We start from the raw sequence: 22352 nt of genomic DNA, 5'->3' as shown, positions 1-22352 counted from the left end.
GAGTTTAGAAGCTGCTGGAATTCACAGGGCAGAATATCAAAGAAGAAAAGTTCAAAGAGACAGGTATGAAAATGTGCAAGATCCTCTGGTCTGTGGCTCACAATGCAGAGGAAAGAGCTGCTTGCATAAATAACAAGGAATAATCCCCAAAGCCCACCCAGGGCTGGGACCAGGTCTCCATCTCAACAGCCAGAGTGGAAAAAAATGCCAGACTCACAAGGTGGCAGAAGTCCAGCAGAGCCTTCCTACTAAGGCAGAAGTGCATAGAGAACACATACTGCTTTATGCCAATTAAAAAGTAAGTCCTGAAAGGGTCAACTTGCTTCTAGGGAACCTAACTGCCTCCCATAACAAAGATCAGAAATATCTGGAAGAAGATAGATGATAAATTTCATAGTCTTATGTTCAACAACAACAAAAAATTACCAGTCACATAAAGAACAGACAATTATGAGCCATAATTAAAAAGAAAACCAATGAACTGAAATCAGTTCCAAGACAGTTCAGGGACAGGACTTGGCAGGTGAGAATTTAAGATAGTTGTTTTCCATATGTTCAAGAAGCAAGAAGAGCTCTTACTTTGCTATTGCCAACTTCTATAAAGGTAGAGGCTTAAAGAGCTCAGATTCAGTTTCTCATAGAACTTGCTGCCATCTAAGAACTAAGAACTAAGGAAGCCATCACTGGTAGAGGTGTAGTGGATGTTAATACTGACTGCAGGAGGGACTAAAGACTGCCCTGAAGACGTCTACAATGGTCTAGCACTTGAATTGTGATGTTGCTAAAGCCCTACACACACCAAGCCCAACTTTGTGCACTTGTGTCCAATTGTGATGAGGCAAAATAATTCCAGTTGGTGGAGGCCTCCCTTTGTGATGAACACCAAACCAACCTAATTAAGGTTGATGGAAACAAGAAACCACCCCTAGTGGGTAAGCTTCTGTAAACTGAGGGAAGACCCTGTGAAATGGTTGCTATTGGTGGATAGTGGTTAAGGCAAAGAGTCTTAAGCCAAGGTTGTACTAAAGAAGACTTCAAATTCAAGAAATGAAATAATAAGCCAGGCAGTGGTGGCACACACCTTTAATCCCAGCACTTGGGAGGCAGAGGCAGGCAGATTTCTGAGTTCAAGGCCAGCCTGGTCTACAGAGTGAGTTCCAGGACAGCCAGGACTACACAGAGAAACCCTGTCTCAAAAAACAAAAACAAAAAAACAAAACAAAACAAAAAAGAAATAATGAAAAACTTGGGTCTTTCAAAAAAGAAAGAGCTGGCTAGATGACTCAGTTTCTCATGTAACTAATATAACAGGGTGACTCAGCAGGTAAAGCACCTTCTGCACAAGCCCAATGACCTGAGTTACATCTCCAGATCTACATACAAGTCAGGGAGCTGACTCAACAACAGAAGAAGAAAACAGAGGAAAGATGAAAGGTACACTAGCAATTTGAAATAGAAAAGATTCATATATAACATCTAAATATTGAAATGTCTGAGATGAAAAACACACTGGACAAAATTAACAGATTAGACAATGAAAAAAATCAGTGAACCTTAAGAAAATAGAAAGTATTTAAAACAAACACATAGGGGTCTGCAGATACAGCTCAGCTGATTAAATGCTTGCTAGTGAACATGAAGCGTTGGATTCAATATGTGTATATGTGTATGCATGTGTATGTGTGTGTGTGACTGAACTTTGTGCTAAAATCAACTTCCTCTTTCAGCCTCAGGGCATCAGTGAATGATGGGATACCTTCAAATGGTCTACTATATGTGTAACTGGAGGTAAGGGATAGTGACAGAAAAAAAAAAGTTTGAAGAATGACTAACATTTTCCTAGATTTGATTAAAATTATACATTCATGGACCAAGAATCTAAATAAGTCCCAAGAATAGAAAACAAAAGCATATCATAATCAATTACTGAAACTCCATTACAAAGAGGATAAAGTGACAGTAGAAATAAATCCCTCATCAGAATGAGTATTTTGGGGGAAAGTACTTCCAAAGATAAAGCAGGAACAAAGACTTATAAAGCCAAAAGACATTCAGACTTATAAAGCCAAAACACTTGGCAGCAGATGTGCACCATGATAAACACTACAGAAAGAAGAGAATTATACCAGATGGGCAAATACAGAACAATTAGTTAAAATTTAAAAACAGTTGACTGTCTGAAGAAATAATGACCATGTAGTGAGGCATATATAACACACTCAGATACCATAGGAGTGATAACATAGGAGGGCTAAGTGGAAACACACTGTATGAGGTTCTTATACTACATATGAAGTGACTTAATACCACTGCAAAATGGCTATGGAAAGTGAAAGAATATAAACGCTAAAGCAAAGATTAAGATAACCAAGCAGCTATATGATGGTGAATAAGCCAACAAAGGAGACAAAACAAAGAAGCATTCAATTATACATGCAAAAAGTAAAAAAGAGGACAAAGCAAAAACAAGTAAGATGGGCTACTTAAACACAACCATACCATGGGGCATGGTAGTGCATGCCTTTAATTTCAGCACTTAGAAGGCAGAGGCAGGCAGATCTCTGTGAGTTAAATACCAGCCTGGCCTACTTAGTGAATTCCAGACCCAGCAAGGCTATATAGTGAGACCCTGTCTCAAAAAAACAAAACAAAAAAATTCAGTCATACCAATAACCACATTAAATATACATGGACTAACCAATCTAATTAAAAGGCAAAGACTGTTGAATTAAACAAAAAGTTAAGAAACAACTACATAAGGAACACCTGTTAGATATATTTTTACCCAATTCATTATATTTTGTTTTAATCTAATGGAGATAGTGAAAACCTGATCTAATAATAACAAGGACAAAAATAATTTAATTTTGTGCCTTTATTTTGCTACAAGATACAGATCACAAAATGGGCATTGAAGCACCTAATAATTGAGAGGTAGAAGAAGGAGAGCAGGAGATCTAGATCATCCTCCTTCACATAGCTAGCCTGGGCTACATGAAACCTCGTCTCAAAATAAGAAAACAAAATGATACAGATTATTAAGTTACTAGGTTCTGCTGCCTTAGGCTTACTATGTAATTTCTGTGAAACAGAAATTCAAGAAAAGGAAATCTATAGAAAAGATAGCCAGTGTTTGTGTGTGTGTGTATTCTATATATTCTGGGGGGTGTCAGAAGAAAATTTGCAGGAGACAGTGCTCTCCTTTTAACATGTGGGCCCTAGGGGTCCCAAGGGATGAACTCAGGTAGTCAGGCCTGGCTAGAAAGCACCTTTACCCACTGAGCCATTTGTCTGGTCCATTCTATATTTTTTATTTTTAATATTTAGGTGTATGGGTGTTTTGCTTTTGTGTATGCCCATGTACCACATACATTCAGAGGCCAGAAAAGGGTGTTGGGACCCTTGGAGTTACAGATAATTGTGAGCCCCCATGTTGGTGCTGTGAATTAAGCCCTAGCTCTCTGGAAGAGCAGTCAGTGCTCTTAACCATTGACTCCCCCATTCTATCTTTCAAGGATGAGTAATGATCAGATGGTGGAAGGAATAAAGAAGCATGGTTCTTGCTGGTAACTGTCAACATACCTGGCTTTCCTTCAGAGTTGACAGTGTTGTGTTGTGTGTAGCAAGTCTGCCAACTATGCTGCTTACCTGCTCAGAGCACACAGTATTCATCCCTGGCATCTGCAGAGAGCTCATTTGCATCTGGCCCATCATAGGATTCATGTTCTGAACGTTTGCGTTTCCACCAGCCATGGACACGGTGATGCTCATGTTGTTGTACACTCCTGGCTGTGCAGGTGCAGGCTGGCTCTGGACAGCTTGACTGAACACACTGTTAACTCAAAAACAACCCAGGTTACATGCACTGTTCATAAACATGGGGTTAATGGGACTGGATTTTGTTTTTATTAGACAGAATTCCAAATAAACTGTTTTACATTTTAAACACATGTAAGGGTATACCTTATATATCAGAGCAGATCATAATTCAGGTACATTCTGAATTCTGCCTAATGAGCTTAATAATGAAATGGTTCATGTCGAGTTCCTTCCTCAGAGATGAACAGAGATAAATTTCACATCTTTCCCAGGAAGCAACATATAAGGGCAGCTATATTTTTTTCAGAGGGTTTGTTCTTAACTGACTTCCTTATTTATTAGTGGTCAGGTTTTGGATTGTTCTATTCCAAAGATCTCAAATGTAAAATAAGTTTATTTTAGTAGTTAAAATAATTTGGAATAAATTCCAAGCAAATTCAAATTGGAACTTTATATTTGAGCCCTGAAAATCCTTGGTGACACAAATGTATACTTCTAAAAAGAAAACACAGTTTGTCTTTTGTAAGATCTAAAAATACCAAATATTTTGATTGTTACTCAATCATTATTTCTGATTCCAAAAATGTTCTCTCCAGTTGTTACTTGTTTATTCTTTGTTAGGTCTCAAGTGGTAAGTAGGACTTCCTGACATCTATAGCTTTAGTCCATTAAGGTAATCATACTGAAATCAACAAGCCAAGAAAAAGTCTATTCATCATGGCTGAAGAAAAGTAGCAATTTCCTCCCCAAGATAATTATAAAACACTGAAAATTATATGCCTCAGAAATAGTCAATACTGCACATGAACCCTTCCAGTCTGCACAGTGTGCACACTTGTTAGGCAGTGTTCCCACAACTGAAGGGACCAAACACATCTATTAACTATGCTCACTTTCCAATAAGAACATCTCGCCTCAGATAGCATGCATTGGTCAGTTGGTACCCAAGTCATCCCTGTGGGGAGCAAAGCTCCATAAGTTAACACATACAAAGTTCTAATAACTGCAGTGATGTCAAACTGAAGAAAGCTTAGTTAGAGGTTAATTTTCTTTCAGATTTACATTTGGAACTATATAGTAGCTTGTGTTCCTTCAGACGGTTCTTAATTACACTTTATTTTCTTCCATCAAAGGAAGAAGATACACCCCTCTGTGGCCTTAATCCCTGTTGCAGGTCAGCTATGCTTATTGGCACCTTAGGTCCAGCTCTCATGGACCCTGCATTCCTGTCTACCTCATGGGGGCGATCACTGTTTCCTTAAGTAGTGCTACTTATTTTTCAACCCATAGATAGAGGAAAAAAAAGAGAAAGATGAAGACACTGGGCCAGAGTGGTTCCCATTGGCACTACAGGTTAGTAACGACCACAGATGTCCTTGTTTAAGTAAGTCTGAGAAACAACAGGGTGTGCCTTTTACAGTGGTTCTGCTTAGAACCACTTTAAGCTCTATGTGAAGCTCTCCACACAGGTAAGTGTGACCCAGAGACAGCCCAGCTCTAGGACACATAGATTCATTGTAACCATTAGAGTTCTGACATCTGCCTTGGGAGTATGACCATTACTCTGGCTATAGCTGAGACAGGAAGCTACTGTGATGCATGGCACAGTGTTGATATTTTACCTTGCCGTGTGTTCGATGCAGTAGGTGAATGAGTGGGGCAATGGCATGATTTGTTGGTTTGTTCGATATGAGATGTGAAAAACAGAAAAGTTTTTCTTCTGAACACTAGAAGAATGAAGTTGTCATATACTAAGGAGGAGAAAGGTAGGAGAAGATCAGGTTTTAGGAAGAGTATCAGTTAGGTTTGTCATGTTAGCTTTGTGATGACTTTAGACTTCTGAGTCTGAGATGTCAGTTAGGCAGTTGGATATACAGCGTGCTATTTGGGGATTTGTGTAGGCTAGAGATTAGACTTTACATAGAAGCATAAGCATATGTATACTTGCTACAGTAAGTCTAGGAGAGGGATGGAGTAATGAGGACATGACTGTGTTTATGGGTTTGTGTGCGGGCCTGGGGTCAGCTAGGTGTCTGTCTTCAGGACTATCACTGACTATCCTGTGGAGCAGGATCTCTTACTGGCCTGAAGCTCATCACTTAGACTAGTAGAGAGCTCAGGGATCCTCCAGCCTTGGATTATAAACTTGCCAACAGTCCTGGCATTTTGATGTGGTTTCCGAGGTTCAAACTTAGGCAGGTCCTGCAGTGAGCCATCCCCCTAGCCTCAATAGTTTTTTGTTTTTTGTTTGTTTGTTTTTAAAAACAGGGTATCATGCAGCTCATCTTGGCCTTGTATTCACTAGGTAATAGAAGTCAATCCTGAACTCTGATCCTCTTGCCTCTACTTCCCAACTGCTGAGATTACAGGGTTTCCACAATGTTTGCCTTAAGATTACATGTTATTGCCAAGAAAACAAGTTGTTGTGAGAAAGAGGTCCTAGGATGGATTCCTGGGCTTGCATGGAGGCCAAGGGGCTTACGTCCTAGCAAATGATATCTCCAGCAAGAGAGACTAAGTAGGAGGAAGAAAGAAAGACAGCAGGAGAGCAAGAAAGAAAGGTGTTCCAAAATCCAAAAGAAGAAAGAATTAAAAAAAAAAAAAAAAGGTAAATATGTCAAATGCTGCTGACAGGAATTACACCTGGCATCACTTAGGACACTAACCACCATGGCAAGAACAGTTTTTGGTGGCGAAGATGAGCCTGCTGGCTGGACAGGGCATGGTGGAGGTGAACAGAGCACAGTCTTTTAGGGAATTAAAGTGCAAGGTGGAACAGAGACAGGTTAGTGAAACCTGTCAGCATGGCTTCCCAATCGTCCCCCTTCCTTTCCTCTCTTTCTTCTTTACCTCCTCCCTGTTCTCTGTCCTTATCTCTGTTTCTCAGGACTCTACCTCATGGCTTGTAAGTGCTAAGTAAGAACTCCTCTGCTGAGCTATACTGCTAGCCACTCAGATTTAAACTAAATATGTAGGTGCCTCCAGTATGGAGCATTCATCCCAGGGTTTCACTGGGGAGTTGCCAGGTCTAAACACAGCAGAAAGAGCTGGAAAAGAGTGTGTGTGTGTGTGTGTGGGGGGGGGGGGGCTGCGTGCCTGCAGGGTGCAATTACAGTGGTGACCATGCAGTCTCAAGTGAGTTCAGTAAGTTGAGATTAGAACGACTAGGAGACTAAATGCTTCTTGCATGTTTCAGAGGTAGTTCCACTCCCAACCCATTTACACGCAGTCTTTACTGAGAGCTACACAGCTCTCTCACAAAAGATTTCCTCTCTCACCTTTCAGTGAACTTTAAGAGAATATGGTTTTATGTTTTTAACTTGAACTGCCTTACTTATTATACTGTCAGACTAAATGGCTTCCCTGTCACCAGAACCAAGACACAACCAAATTAAAACCTTTATAAAATCAAGTGATGTGTGAAAAGTTCAACATTCATAATTAAAAAAAAAATCACAGCGAGGTAATTTTATAAGCTAAATGGGTAAGATGAGGCCACTAAGACTCCAGACATGCAAGAGCAGGTGAAGTAGATGACTCAAGAAGCCGCAGGATCGTTGGGTATTGTCTGAGAGCTTTCAAACACTCTGAGTGGAGTGAGGCTTTGTGCCTCTCTGCTCAAATGAACTCCAGTGTCTTACTAGTAAGGCTTTAAGAAACTATCTACTCTATTTTCAATAAAAGATTTTCTTATAAACATAGTTTATAGAGAATTTACTTTAATCAGTGGATATTAAGTTTGATCCTTTTCTGTACCTATTGAGATAATAACATATTTTCCTTTTGAAAATATTTTCTACATCTGTCCTAGAAAAGTTGTTACTGATAGGCATGTGTCTCATCCCTCAGGTGTGTGAGGACTGGGGTAAGAAGGCCAGAACCACTAGACCCTTATACTGTAAATACACAAATTTGCCTAAATGAGGAATTGATACTTCATGCATTAACATTCCTATTTTTCTTTGCTGATAACAAAATTCAGTTCCTTCTATCACACAAATGGCAGTAACCAATCTGTCTGGATTGTGAACATACAATCACCTTAAGGAAGCATGGCTGCTCTTATGAGCTGCAGAGTGCCAGGGATTCTCATACAGAAAAACTATCCCCTTACTTGTTGTTTCCCATTGTTCCTTGCTGCCAGGCCTTCATGTCTGGTGACTGGTACCCAGAAGTGGGTGGAGCTGGTTGGAGCAGAGAGCTTTGAGGAGGAGGGACTGGCATCGGCACCATGGAGCTCCCAGGGCTTAGAGATGGGGCAAAGTTGGCCTCACCTTGGGGAACCAGTCCTGAAAATTGACACATATTAATTGATGTAAATACACCATAAATGTATCAACATCATAAAATAATAATAAAAGCACTTGCTAGAATTCATTTAGAAATGCCTTCTTTAACAGAACAAAAATTAAGAAAAAGTGGTCTCTTAAAACATTGCAGGAAATCTTAATACAAGTAGGTAACCAAGCATGGAAGTTTGAAAGGGCTTTTAGTTGCTGAGATATTCACTTGCATAGCAGGACTGTATTTGATATTTTTCTGTCCTTTTTTTGCTAGTAAGAATTTTCAAGTGCAAAAACCAATGAACATATATAGTAGATTTTTTTTGTCTGATTAAAAAAATAACTTGAGAAAGAAAAATAATTAGGCAAGAAAAACCTATTTGTGAAATGTGAAATCATCAGAACGTTGTTGGCCATTCCTTCTCAGGCTTCTCTGTGTGCTCTGTCTTCCTTTCCCCTCTTTAAAAAAAATTTTATTTATAGACATGAAATTCACCCATGGCCAGGCAGTGGTGGCACACGCCTTTAATCCCAGAACTTGGGAGGCAGAGGCAGGTGGATTTTGAGGCCAGAGTGGATTTTGGTCTACAGAGTGAGTTCCAGGACAGCCAGGACTACACAGAGAAACCCTGTCTTGAAAAATTAAAAAAAAAAAAAAAAAGAAAGAAAAGAAAAAAGAAAGTCACTCATGGCATCCATATTCAGTGACCTTAGTGAATGTACAAAATTATGCAAGCATTTCCACAGTGCAGTGTAGGTACTGGGTCCCACATGACTCCTCTGTGCCTGTCCTAATGAACAGTCCCTGTCTGTTTTGCAAACTTAGATAGATCTGCATCTGTCTCCATATAAACTGTTCTTTGTTTTTGAGGCAGGGTCTGAAGACTTCCAGGCTGGCCTTGGACTTGTTACAGAGTCAAGGTTTACCTTGAATTTCTTACCTTCTTGTTTCTACCTCCTGAACTGCTGATTTATAAGTGTGGATGCCACCATGTGGAGCTGGGTTAAATCAGGGCCTATGCATGCTAGGAAAACAGTCTTCCAATGGTGCTAAGACTGCAGACTTCATAGGGGCATCCCCATAATATCACATCTGGTCAGACTTCATAGGGGCATCCCCATAATATCACATCTGGTCTTTTGTGTCTGGCTTCTTTCACTTAGCATGGCACTTTTGGGATTCAACCATTTTGAAGCATTTGTCAGTTCAGTGTTCATTCCTTTTTCATTTTAGAAACATGCTTATTAACAGACATCAATATAACTATGTTAAGCAATTAGTATAAATATAGCATCTTATTTATGGACTTTTTATTCTGTTCTAGTGATATATATCTCACTGTGTAGATGTATAATCTTTGAAATTAGGTAGCTGTCTAATTTTATCTTTCCTATACAAAACTGTTTTGGTTACTCTAGATCCTTTAAGTTTCTATATACATTAGAATATATAATATAGGGTAAGTTGTCAATTTTTCTAAAAAACGTTAAAATTTTGGATTGCAGTGGATTAGGATTGATCTCAAATTATCAGGATGTTTTTCTTTGCTTTTTTTTAAACAAGCATTTTATTTATTATTTTTATGTGCATGGCTGTCTGTGCGCCACAGCATGCAATAGCTATGGAGCCTCAGAGGGTACTGGAGCTCCAGAGACTAGAGATACAGACAGGCGTGGGTGCTGGGAATCAAACCAGGTGCTCTTAATTGCGAAGCCATCGCTCCAGCCCTCATCACAATTAGATTATTGAGACAAGGCCTCTCTATGTAGTCCTGGCTGTCCTGGAACTCACCTTGTAGACCAGGGCAGCCCTGAATTCACTGAGATCCAGCTGCCTCTGCTTCTCAAGTGCTGGGATTAAAGGCAAGCATCAAGGCTGGCCTACTTCCTCTGCTCTCCTCGTCGTTCTTCTAGTTTCCACTGTTATTCTCTTCTTATGTGACTTTTAACCAGCTGTTCACACCATCTACTGTATTTTTTTTAACCTATGCTCTTCTCTGTAAATTCAATTTCTATTTTACTGATCTTATATATACTTCTATTTAACATGCTCAAATTTCCTTCTATTTACTGAACACACAGAATGCATTCATAGTTTCTAATTCCTTGAAGTGATGATTTTTGAACACAAAGCTCCTCCCTCATTCTAACATCTCTATGGTTTTTATTAGTGTGTGTGTGAATTATATAAATAGGTCTTACTGTGAAATTTTATGTATGTATACAATATACTTAAATTATATTCACTTCCTTTATTATCCCTTTTGTCTTTTCAAATAGTCTGGGTTGGGTTTGATTGTTACAGGCTACATTTTCCTGCTTCTTTGCCTGCCTGGTGATTTTAAAAGCCAAACTTCAGATTTTCTGAATTTTACCTTTTAAGAGCTGTGCCTATTTTTTTTAAGACAAATATTTCTTTCTTTTTTTCTTTTGTTTTTCAAGACAGGGTTTCTCTGTATAGCCCTGGCTGTCCTGGAACTCACTCTGTAGACCAGGCTAGCCTCGAACTCAGAAATCTACTTGCCTCTGCCTCCCAAGTGCTGGGATTAAAGGCGTGCACCACGACTGCCCAGCAAGACAAATATTTCTTCAGAGTTTCTGAGTTTACGATTTGGATTACGGTTAGGTTATATGGAAACCTTAGCTCTTTAGGGGTCTTGTACCTAGAGAAATCAAGAACAAGGTTTGGGTTGGGACTTATTTTGCCCCACCTGAGGTAAAACAATATTCTACTTGACACACATGCGTTATATGAGGTTTTCCAGGCTGGTTGGAAGGGAAAATGGCTCTGTGTGAACTCTGAACACTGTTTCTTCTAATCTTCAGGATTGCTGCTCATGCCTGGCTTCAGTGCATGTGGGTGTGCACGTGGGCACGCATGCATGCAGGCTGAGAGCTGCAGCGGGACCCTCTGTATGGAGTCCTGGCTTTTTCTGGGTAGCTGTCTCTTCATGCTGTGCCCTCTGCACCAGCTGTCCTGACTCTCCCAGCCACTCTTGCTAGACTCTGATCTGCAGTGTGCTCTGCCAGTCCCTTGAACTGCTGACTGTTTCTCTCCCACTGAAGAATAAATATGGCCCCTGTCACTCTATCTTAGGCTAAAGCAGAAGCCCTTAAAAATGTGGTTTTTTTCCCATGTTTTGTTATGCTAGTGCTTCCTTTTCACTTGTTTCCCTAAGAAACTGTATCTCAAAGCTGAAGGCTTTTCAAGACAGATGAAGTCTAGAAGCAGCTGATAATTTAGTATAATTCTTTCAAGTATTCTTCAGAAAGTCATGTATATTCTTTAAAAAGATTTATTTTTATTTTCTGTGTATACGTGAGCATCTGTATGTATATATCTGCACCACGTGCATGCCTTGTGCCTGCAGACGGTAGAAGAGAATGTCAGATCTCCTGGAGCTGGAGTAACAGACAGTTGTGTGTAGTGTGGATTATCTTGTGTGCCTGGCCCTTTAAAGGATCCCCACTTGCTACCCAATTGGCCCTTTAAGAACTGCTTAGGTGTTAGAACTGCTTGACCCTATGACCTTCAGTGTTAGTTGCCTCTTGGATTTCTGGGATCAGGATAGGTTGTAAAAAAAAAAAAAAAAAAAAAAAAAAGCCAGCTGATGCAGAGAAAGTGGATTGGGCTAGCGGAGTGAGAAGAGAAGGCAGTTGGTGCAGAAGATATTGTTAGGAGACAGTTGAGCCGGGAGAAACTGGGCTGAACAGATAGGCTATAGCAGCTGTTGTAGTTTGGAGCTGCTAGTACTGGAAAACTTGGAGAAAGGACTGTTTAAGCAGATTGTTGGGGAACTGAGGGTGGAACTGTTGGGAGAAACTGGGAGGAGGGCTGGCCAGGAGTTATAGACCTGGTTACTGCTCTAAAATAGCTAGTCACTTTACAGCTGTGAGCTGCCATGTGGGTGCTGGGAGCTGAACCTAGGTCATCTGTATAGTAGTGAACATTCACCCCCTCATGTAGTGATGACCTCTGCTTTCCTTTGCTGTACCGAGACGAGTCCCCTGCTGTGTTCTTATGTATTTATACACTCAGGTGCAGATCCCTGTACAGAATAGTCCACTGTGCTGTCACTTTTACTGATTTGTTTGGTATCTCTCTGTGTGGTTAATCTGTCTAGAGATGTGCTTAACTTACTCTTTTGTTTTCTCCACAGGCTATGAATTTCAAAAATACTTCAAATTTCCTGTGAAAGCTGTAATTTGTATATTTTCTAAACTTTCGTTCACTTAAAGCTTAACTATTTTTAAAAAATATGGTATAAATAAAGCAATGTGTTCCTTATCTATTTGTGTGCTTCTTCTATATGTGACTCAAACTCTGGTAAATAACTTAGATTGCATGGAGAAATCTTTCCTTCAGTTATGATTCTTGAGGGTACATTTTTGTTTTTGACATTATTTTCATGTTTATGAGGACGATTTTTCATAAATTCTACATTTAAAATTTTCTGTTTACAGTTTTAAAATACTTATTTGTGTTTGATGTACGGTTAACTTTATATGCGATAAAACAATTTCTTTGAGAAAAAAAAAAAGGATCCTGAAGGATAAAAGATTATAAAATATTCTGGATAATATTTTATAGAGTAAAAATAAGCAAATAAGAGAATCTAAGCACATTGCAATACTTTTTAATTTTTTTTTATTTTTTTGAGACAGGGTCTTAGGTATCCCAGATTGGCTTTGTAAGGGGTCTGTGGTTTAGAATGACCTTGACCCTCTGGTTCTGCTTCTACTTCCCAAGTGCTAGGACTGTGGGTATGCCTGGTTCACATAATACCAGGGCCTCGTATATACTATTATCAACTGTCACCGTGGTTTTTGATGGTCCTACTTGCTCCAGACAATGTGCGTGTCTGAATGGTTGCCTTTGTTCTTGTTGTTTTGGTCTTGGCCTTTTATTTTATCACCTAAAAACTATTTTAGGTTTATGAGCATTTGCCTGCATGTATGTATATATACGATGTGTGTTCACAGTACCAGTAAGGTCCAGAAGAGGGCCCTGGATTCCCTGGAACTGGAGTTACAAATATTTACCAGGCAGCATGTGGTACTGGGAAGCAAACCCTGGTCCTTCAGAAGAGCAGCAGTGCTGCTGAGTCATCTGTCTAGGTCCCTGTCCCCAGTTTTAAAATAATTTTTCAAAAAGAACTTTTAAAAGTAGTTTTAAAGTTCAAAGTGAAGCTGAATGGAAGGTTCAGAACCCCTTCGCTCTCTGCCATTTCCTATGGACAGCTTTCCAGTCCTCAACTTCTACCAGCACGGGACATTGCTTACAGCTGACTAACCTACCCCAACACAGCTATTTATCCAGAGTCCAACAGAAACAAGAAGCTGGCCATAGAGAATCTGAAGGGAGAGTTGTAACTCTGGTCTCAGTGTTTCAAATTTACTGGCAACAGAAACAGAAGCATAAAGGTGACACAGTTGAAAAGCCCTTGCACTTGTGATTACTTAACTTACAATAAACTAACTTCTCTCCTCTTCCTTCCCAACTCTTCCTCCTCCCTTGCTCTCTTGCTCTGCCCTTCTCCTGCTCTTCTTATACTGCTCTGTCAACCCTCATTCCCATCTTTTCTGGAACTTAGATTCCCATCGACCTCAAACCTGGTTTCAAAGCCCTGAAAGCTGACTACTGTTATGCTGGGGCCCTTTTACAATCTAGAGAGTAGAAATGAACAACTTGCATCTTGAAACATTGCTATTCAATGGAAAGTAACACTTTTACAATGCTCTTTTCAAGCAGCTCACTGGAGAACTGAGAACTACCATTTCATTTCAGTTTGCAAACTGATAAGCATCCACCTTCTGGGGTTTACTTATATTATGAATGGTGACTTTACAAAAAACCCTACTTTTTGTGACACATGTGCTTGCATGTGTCCATCAGTTGCCTTCTGATGGGATTTGTTTTTAAGCAGTTTTAAAATTTATGTTTAGTTTATTTATATAATGGAGGGGGGTTTCTTTTCTTTTTTAGGAATTGATCATTAAATTTGATAAATGATTAAAATATGATAGATTAAACAAGTATGTATTATTGTCACTGCTTCTAGACTTTCAAAATGATAAAAAATTTAAAAAGATCATAGTCTAGGATAGAGTGAAAACAAAAGACTAAAAATAAAGCTTCTATAAATCAGAACATCACTGTGGAGGAAGCCATAACTTATTTAGCTCCCAGTGGTATCATCAATAAGAAGTCTGCGATACTGTGTAAATATTGATTGTCCTTATATAAACTATCAAAACAAAATCATGCAATGACTTTGAGTTAATGTATTAAAACCTGCTACCCAAGAAGACTTCGTTTGAGTAGATTTCACGGGGATCCAGGAGAGAAAAATAAGTGAATTTGCTTTGTATATAAAATTAAAAGTTTTTGAGTCAGAAATTTTTACAAATTCCCTAATTTATTAAGCTCAGCCACCAAGCTGAGAAAAGTCTTAAAGCACTCCAGCATTCAGTGGTGACTGAGGCTAGGCTGGAGCCTAGCCTCAACTTTACCACTTAGAGCTTTCCTCTTCAGCAATGCCCCAAAGCCAGGCAACAGATGCACATGCAGAGTAGGGTGGCATCTATAGGTGTCCAAAAAGCAGCAAGCACACTACTTACCTGATCCTGGATACTGGAAGACATTCTGCTGCATCTGAGGATTGATGCCAGTGCCAAACTGCCCTCCCATGTTCCCTGCCATGCCTCTGTTCACCATGCTGCTGCGGGCGGCCAAGGATGCCTCAGGATTTGCTGCCAGTTGAGAGAAAGGGCTGGTAGAAGCAGGTGGGGTTCCTGGATTTGTACCATAGTTTGGTGGGTAGGGGAACTGCTGTGGAGCACCCTGAGGAAGACGGGGGTTCCCCATTTGAACTGGGAGTCCAGATGTAGGAGGGATGTTGTTCCCAAAACTCTGGTGCCTCATGAGCATGGCTCTCTGCTGCTGTATAATCTGCCTCTGTCGATGCTGCTGACTGTACAACTCCCGTTGGCGCTGTGCCAACATCTGAGCATTCAGGGGTGGCTACAAAGAAGGAAAATATCTTACTTATTAAAATTATTATAATCATCTACCTAGTCTGAAATGCTTATAGGATAAAGCCTGGTAGCTTGGAGCAAAATGAAATGTAGCAAACCATCATGTTACAAGCAAAACTAAAATGGAGGGTTCCATAAGTAAAATCACAGGAGAAAAATAGTACATTGTTATTTTTTAAAAAAAAAAAAAAACTTATTTTATGTGTATGTGTGTGTACCACATACATGTAGGAGCCTGTGGTCAGAAGAGGGCGTCAGATCCCCCGGTACTGGAGTTACAGTTGTTTGTGAGCCACCCCGTGGGTGCTGGAAACCAAACCTGCTCTGCAAGAGCAGCCAGTGCTCTAAACTGAACTGCTGAACCATCTCTCCAGCCCATCAGAACATTTTATAGGCCATAAAGTAACTAAGAAATGCTAAGATAATACCTATTAGCTGTTAAACTCAAAATAAAAAAAAAAATCAACGTTAAAAAGAGCTACATAAGAAAACTCAAAGTAAAAGCTAAGTAGTTTTGTGACACTGAACAAGAAAACCACTGAGAAACATCAAAACCTCTGAGGAACTAGAGAAGCTGTGCTTGCCGAGTCCCTAGGTAGCTACAGCGCCTTCTCTAATGCATGTCCCTGCTTCTCTCAGACACAGGCTCTCCTTTCCTTGCTTCACTTTCTTCACTGCTACATTCTGGTTAAATGAATAAAGTATGATTGAAAGTGATTTCATTAATTTCTGTATTTCTCAAAGTTATCTATAATAAATAGGTATTATCTGTATTCTTAGGAAAACTTACAAAGGCCATTAAATGAGGGAAAAATACAAATTGAGAGAGTGCCTAAAAATTATCATTTAAAAAGAAAACAATGAACTAGAAATAAGGTCATTAACAGAAGTAAATGGAAGCAGCTGTTTTATATCATTACGCAGCATACTACTACTTCTAGGCATTATGGTGAGTGACTTACGATAGTGAGAAAAGAGGTGGTGACATTAGGCTGAAGTCACTTCTCAGTTGTCACTTGAAAAGCAACATGGCATATCAGTAAGGCCTTCTTCAGAATGAGCATCTGACTGAAGCATATTTATACTCCCTTAAAATGAAATTTGCCAACTAGATGTTGTCCACTTTGGGAAAACTGAAATATGGGTCTCTGACAGAAATCATATGACTCCCTAAAGTGGAATCTGATTTCCTTATAACCTAGAATCATTCCAACATGGGATTCAATACTGAGGTTTACAACTTAAAAAATCAGGAAACTCAAATTTGGACTCATGAAGATGCTCATATCTGGTTTGTTTGTTTGTTTGTTTTGAGACAGGATTTCTCTCTGTAGCTCTGGCTGACCTGAAACTCACTCTGTAGATCAGACTGGCCTCAAACAGGGATCTGCCTTCCTCTGCTTCCTGAGTGCTAGAATTAAGGGTGTGTGCTACCACTGCTCAGATCTGTTTTTTAGAAGTGGCCTCATCAACATTACCCCTTTGATTAGTGGTAGCTTCCTGTATTGTCCATGTTTATTAAAGTCCATTTCATGGAGAGATTTCAGGATTTACTTTGGCTGTTTATTTTATTTTGTTCAGATTCTTTATTTTTATTTTATGTATATGAGTATTCTGCCTTTATGTATGTTTGTGTACTATGTGCAAGTAGTGCTTATTGAGGCCAGAAAAGGGTGTCAGGGTCCCCTGATACTACAGCTCCAGAGCCAGTTGTGAGCTGCCATGTGGGTGCTGGGAATTGAACCTGGGTTCTCTGGAAGAGCAGCCAGTGCCCTTAACCACAAACCCATCTCAAAGCCCCTACTGTTTTGTTCTTTTTAAAAGACTTATTTATATATTTTATACATATGGGTATTCTTCGGCTGCATGTATACCTGTACACTATAAGAGGACACAGGATCCCGTTATAGATCAGACAGTCATGAGGCACCATGAAGGTACTAGGAATTGAACTCATGACCTCTGGAAGAGCAGCCAGAACTCTTAACCACTGAACTGTCTCTCCAGCTCCTCATTTTTACAATTCTTGTCTCTTGAATATTTATATCAACTTGGGTTAAGTTGTTGAAGTAAAAATATTAAAATATATATGGAAGTAAATGCTAGATCCCATTCGGAAGGTGCCCAGGTTTCTTTGTTATTTTTTGTTTGTTTTGGAGTGTGTGTGTGTGTGTGTGTGTGCGCGCGCGCGCGTGTGTGTGTATTGGGAGAGTATGGTTTTGCCACGTAGCCCAGACTGGTCTTAAACTTGGGATCCTTCTGCTTCAGCTTCCTAAATGCTGGGATCGCCACACCTGAATCCATCCAGTTCTTTTATAAAATGTTTATTGTATTATTGCATATGTGTGTGCATGCACATATGCCATATTGCATATGCAGCTGTCAGAATACAAATTTGTGGAGTTGGCTCTTTCCTTCAGAGAACTCAGGTTGCCAGGCTATGAGGCAAGTCTTCACCTCTGTGCCATCTCACTGGCCTCTGTCCGGTTATTTTTAAGTGTAAAATTCCATGACTCTAGGTTTATAAATGATGATCTTATAATAAATAAACCTAGAAAGTGCTGTTGTTTCGACTGATCAGGGTCATAGCTTTCTACTTGACCATCCAGTATCATGAAACAACAACAAAAACAGTAAAATGAAACACAGAACCTTGGGCTTTAGACAAAATATGAGAAAGAGCATCACAAATAGGCTAATTCACTCTGGAAGCAATGCACACCAGGCGTGTCATCACAAATAGGCTAATCCACTCTGGAAGCAATGCACACCAGGCGTGTCGTCTAAAGCTGAGCTCTCAGGCATTCCAGCAACACTCAAGTCAACACAAGAAACACCGCCTGGGCTGGAGGAGCTCTGCCAGTGTCTGGCTTCTGCTCACCTGAGGTGTGATCTGCTGCTGCATGCCTGATCTCATGTTCATGCCAACAGGAGCACTTGCTGCAAACTGGTTCAAGATAGCTTGCCGGTTCTGGTGCATCAGCTAAGGGAAATGGAGACAAGGAAGGATCACACTTCTATAGCCAAGCATGGCGTGGCCTTATAAAGTAACACAAACTTTACTATTACTGGAAGGTTTTAGTAGTGAGTTTTACTAACATCTTTCACTCAATTTGCCAAAGGGCTAATAACTCCCACTCTCTGTCAGCTAATCAATGCTTTCAGAACATTTAAAGGTAGGTCATATGCATAAATATACACATACAATATTAGTGTACTTCTGAAAGCATGTGAATAGTTACTTCAGGAAAGTAAGCTATTAGAGGAAAAGAAACAGTTTTAGGTCTTAAAATATCAGGCGGAGCAGGTATAAAGTGAGGACAAGCCTGCGAGGGAAGCTGTGGGGGATACACAGAAACCAAGGCCCTGGTGGCACTCGCACTGCATCTGAAACTAGACTTGGGGAAAATCCAACATGATATCATTAGCCAGGGAGACTTACGTAAGAAACAAATGCTCTGAGAAAATGGATTATTTATTTAACTAGAAGCAATAATCACTTTAGACCCACATTTCCCAAATTGCTGTTCCAAAGCACATTGTTCTGCGGGACATTAACAGAAGTGCCAGGAAAATAGCATACTGTGCTGTAGGAAGTACTGGAAATGAGGGTTACATAAGGTGAGACATTTATTTACTGCAGTAATGTTATGCGCTTTTAATTGGCCAAAGCACACTGCGCATCTCCAAAAAGGGGCAGCCTGCAATTTGTTCATCACAAATCTTTTTTTTTTTATTTACAGCCATTAATCTTAATCTCCAAGAATAACCTGTGGGACACTGGTTTGGAAGGTCAGTCTGGATCAGGCTAGTGTCACAGGGCTATGTGTCCCTTTACTTTATCTGACAACAATAAAGTCACCTGGAAGATTTCATTGTAAATAATCTATAGATTAAATTTTTTAAATTTCCTCAATATAATTTGATAACAGTAACAATAACATTAATACTACATTATCTTCAGTTTTATTATGGTCGCAGTGATGGGGACTGACCTCACACATGAAAGCACTCTACTCTTGAGCTATACTGCAGTCTCACTATGTTACCCAGATTGGTTTTAAACTGCTGGGTGCCAATGATCCTCCTGCACTGGTTTCCTGAGTAGCGGGTAATGTAGGTATATGCCATAAAATTCAGGTCTGTACTACTTGATGTTCATAAGTTATAAATTATGTAAGTGGATAATTATGGATATGTATTGAACTACAAATAAGGATAATATGGATATGTATTAAACTACAAATAGCCTATTAGAGTTACACACACACACACACACACACACCCCACGTTTATAGAATAGATCCACATCCACACTGTTTGTTATACTTGCTGAACACAATCTTATGAAGCTAGTACTCACTAAAGGCCACAGTGTGTCAGGCACAGTGCTAAGAGCTTTACAGTCTCTTACCTGATCCATATGCTTCTTTATGAGGTAACAGAATTATCTGACTATTCTTGACTTGGAACTGGTTACTCTTACAGTCATTAAGCCACATGCCCCTCCTTTTTCCAGGATGCATGGGTTGAGGACAGGGCTGTGAGAATGCTGGAAACGCCCTCTACCATTGTTCCAGCTTTCTAATGTATCTTCATATTTATATTTATTCCTGAGTTGGTACAGCTCTAACCAATTTCTTCAAATGCTTGTCAGGAAACTCAAAGAAATATACAAGTATAGTTGAAAAACTGACAAGCAGCAGCAGCAGCGCCCTCCAGCCCAATCAGAGGCTCAGTGCTGGCATGTTCCACCATCTGCCTGTGTCCCTAATACAATCTTGAATATTTATAGTACCACACCGATTCGTTTCCTGTCACATAAGAAGTTTAAATCAGGCACACATCTAAGGCCCTCCAATATGTATCCTTTCTCTCATTCATATTATCACTAGATTTCAGGTTTTTTTCTCAACAATCAAATGGTATCTCTTGTTCAACTTTATAAACTAAGTTACAGTTTTCTTTATTAATTTAGTAATTATGTGATATCTAATCTAAAACTTTATCTCAAAATACAAAAACTGTATTCCTTTTAAGCTGTAGGTTTCAAAGTGCTCTGCTACTCAGCATTCCCTAATAGAAGGATTCCTTACTCCCATCCTAGCAGACCAGAATGGCTTTGGATCTTTCACTGAGATCTGGGCACAGACACTTTGACTATAGTGCCTGTGTTGTGATGAAGCGCTCTGAGCTGCGGGTGGGGGACAGCACTCACCTGCTGCTGCCCCTGTAGCCGCTGCTGCAGCTGCAGCCGAAGCTGGTTGGGTGCAGCTGGAGGTCTATTTAGAGTCTGCCGGGGCTGCATGCCCATGTTGGGTGAAAAGGTTCCTCGAGGAGGTGTTACTTGAACCGGCATAGTACCCAGTGAAGGCTTCTGCCGGACCATGCCTTGGAAAGGGCCAGAGAGCCCGGCGGTGGGAGAGGGTGGGAGAGGCTGGGGATAGAGGGTGGCTCTGTCTTCCATCATCAAAGGGGGTGTTGCTTGCTGTGGTGGGAATCTCTCAGATAATACATCTAATCCACCTCCCTGGTAGGAAAGAAGCCAAAATAATTTATAAACAAAGTCCTGGCAACACATGAGATGTATGTCTACATAAATTTGTATGTGGGAGAAGTTATCTCTAGCAAGTCTTAGAACATATTCATTCTGAATTCATCAGAATTCTTCAGAAGCTCATCACCCAAAGGAACCACTGCTTAAAAACCACTCTGGTGGCTCAGGAAACGTCTGAACAAGCACCTGGACAAGTTTGTCGATCCCCAGCGCTCTGTCTAGCTCGGCCAGCTCCGTTTCATCTTTGCCACTGAGGAAAGACACCAGTTGCTCTAGAAGGGCCTTCTCATCATTTCTTCCTTCTACTGTTGTTGGTGGACAGAGGAGCTCATCCAACTGTGAGCTGATACATTGGCTATGGGAGCAGAGAATGAGAAGGGCAGGAGAAAAGGATCTGATTTGAAGACTGCAAACACATATACACATATGCACAAATGTGGTCTTAGAATGTTCTGTTATGATGTTGGCAATGAGTTCTAGTGCAATGACATGCCCTGTAATTAGTGTGCAGAGATCCAGAGAACATGTTTTAGATGCATTTGCATGTGTGTCTATGTGGCATGGGTGTAGACTCTCATATGTGCACATGAGAAACCTGAGGCTGATGTCAGATGCCTGCCTCTGTTGATCCTCACTTTAGTTTCTGAGAAACAGTCTCTCATTCACAGGGAGCTCACCAATTGGCTAGACTGGCTGGCCTCTGAGCACCTCTCATCTATGCCTCCCAGAGGTGGGATGATAGAGATGTGGCAGCACACTGGCATCTACTGACCTCTGGGAATCTAAACTCAGGTCCTCAAACCTATAGAAAGTGTTTATCTGCTGAGCCACCTTCCTAGGTAAAACAGTAGTTAACGCACAGTTTGACCACAATTTCCTTTCTTTTCTCAACTACTGAGAAATTTCCATATTCTTCCTGTTAGCTTAAAGAAATATCCTGGAAAATCAACTAAATATAATTAAGAAAGGAGAGATACTCTTTTAAAGGTTTGTTCCTTTGTCCTATGTGTCTGTGCATGAGCATGTACATGTGCATCAATGCTGAGCAGACGTCTGGAGAGGCAGGAAAGAGTGCTGGGTCTCTAGGAACTGAGTTACAGGTGGTTGGGAGCTACCTGTTAAAGGTACTGGGTACCAAACCTGGCTCCTCTGAAAGAGCAAAATGTGCTCTTAACCACTGGACCATCTCCCTAGCCCCATAAAGAGTCCTTAATAAAAATAATCCCCCCAATCAGTTAATTTATTTTTCATATTTATTCTTCTGTGTGTGCGCCTGCATGTTTATATATGTGTGTATGTCTGTGTGTTCCTCCCTCCCTCTTTTCCCTCCCTCCCTCCCTCCCTCCCTCCCTCCCTCCCTCCCTCCCTCCTTCCCTCCCGTCTTTCCTTCTCTTTCTCTTTCTCCTCCTTCTTCTCTGTCTCTCTCTCTCTCTGTTTTCAGGTTTGGGATTCAATGTTGGATTCTCATGCTTGTGTGGCAGCACTTTACTCAATGAGCCATGTCGCCAGACCTTAAGATTTATTCTTATACTATTGACTGTATTAATACCATTAATTACTATAACTGAATCATAATCAAAACAGCAAATTTATTTTATGCTTTCAGAAATGATGAAATTATCTTGATAATATAAAGTACCTATTATATACAAAAG

At 40.2% G+C, this 22352-nt stretch overlaps 1 protein-coding gene across 5 annotated transcripts in view; it reads right to left on the bottom strand.

Annotated features, from left to right (window-relative positions):
* The window catches only part of Ncoa1 (nuclear receptor coactivator 1), a 222214-nt gene that overhangs the window by 5700 nt on the left and 194162 nt on the right, over window positions 1-22352 (bottom strand). For all 5 annotated transcript variants that reach the window (XM_034514457.2, XM_076942159.1, XM_076942157.1 and 2 more), the window contains 6 exons: window positions 20884-21052; window positions 20359-20670; window positions 18022-18123; window positions 14724-15126; window positions 7934-8108; window positions 3649-3832 (listed from right to left, as the gene is read on the bottom strand). In XM_034514457.2, the coding sequence (XP_034370348.1) occupies window positions 3649-3832; window positions 7934-8108; window positions 14724-15126; window positions 18022-18123; window positions 20359-20670; window positions 20884-21052 (1345 nt within the window). The remainder of the gene's footprint in view (window positions 1-3648; window positions 3833-7933; window positions 8109-14723; window positions 15127-18021; window positions 18124-20358; window positions 20671-20883; window positions 21053-22352) is intronic.

This window comes from Arvicanthis niloticus, chromosome 11 (assembly GCF_011762505.2).
Source record: "Arvicanthis niloticus isolate mArvNil1 chromosome 11, mArvNil1.pat.X, whole genome shotgun sequence".
Taxonomy (NCBI): Eukaryota; Metazoa; Chordata; class Mammalia; order Rodentia; family Muridae; genus Arvicanthis; species Arvicanthis niloticus.
The sequence above is the reverse complement of the archived record's forward strand: the minus strand, read 5'-3'. Positions and strand labels throughout refer to the sequence as shown.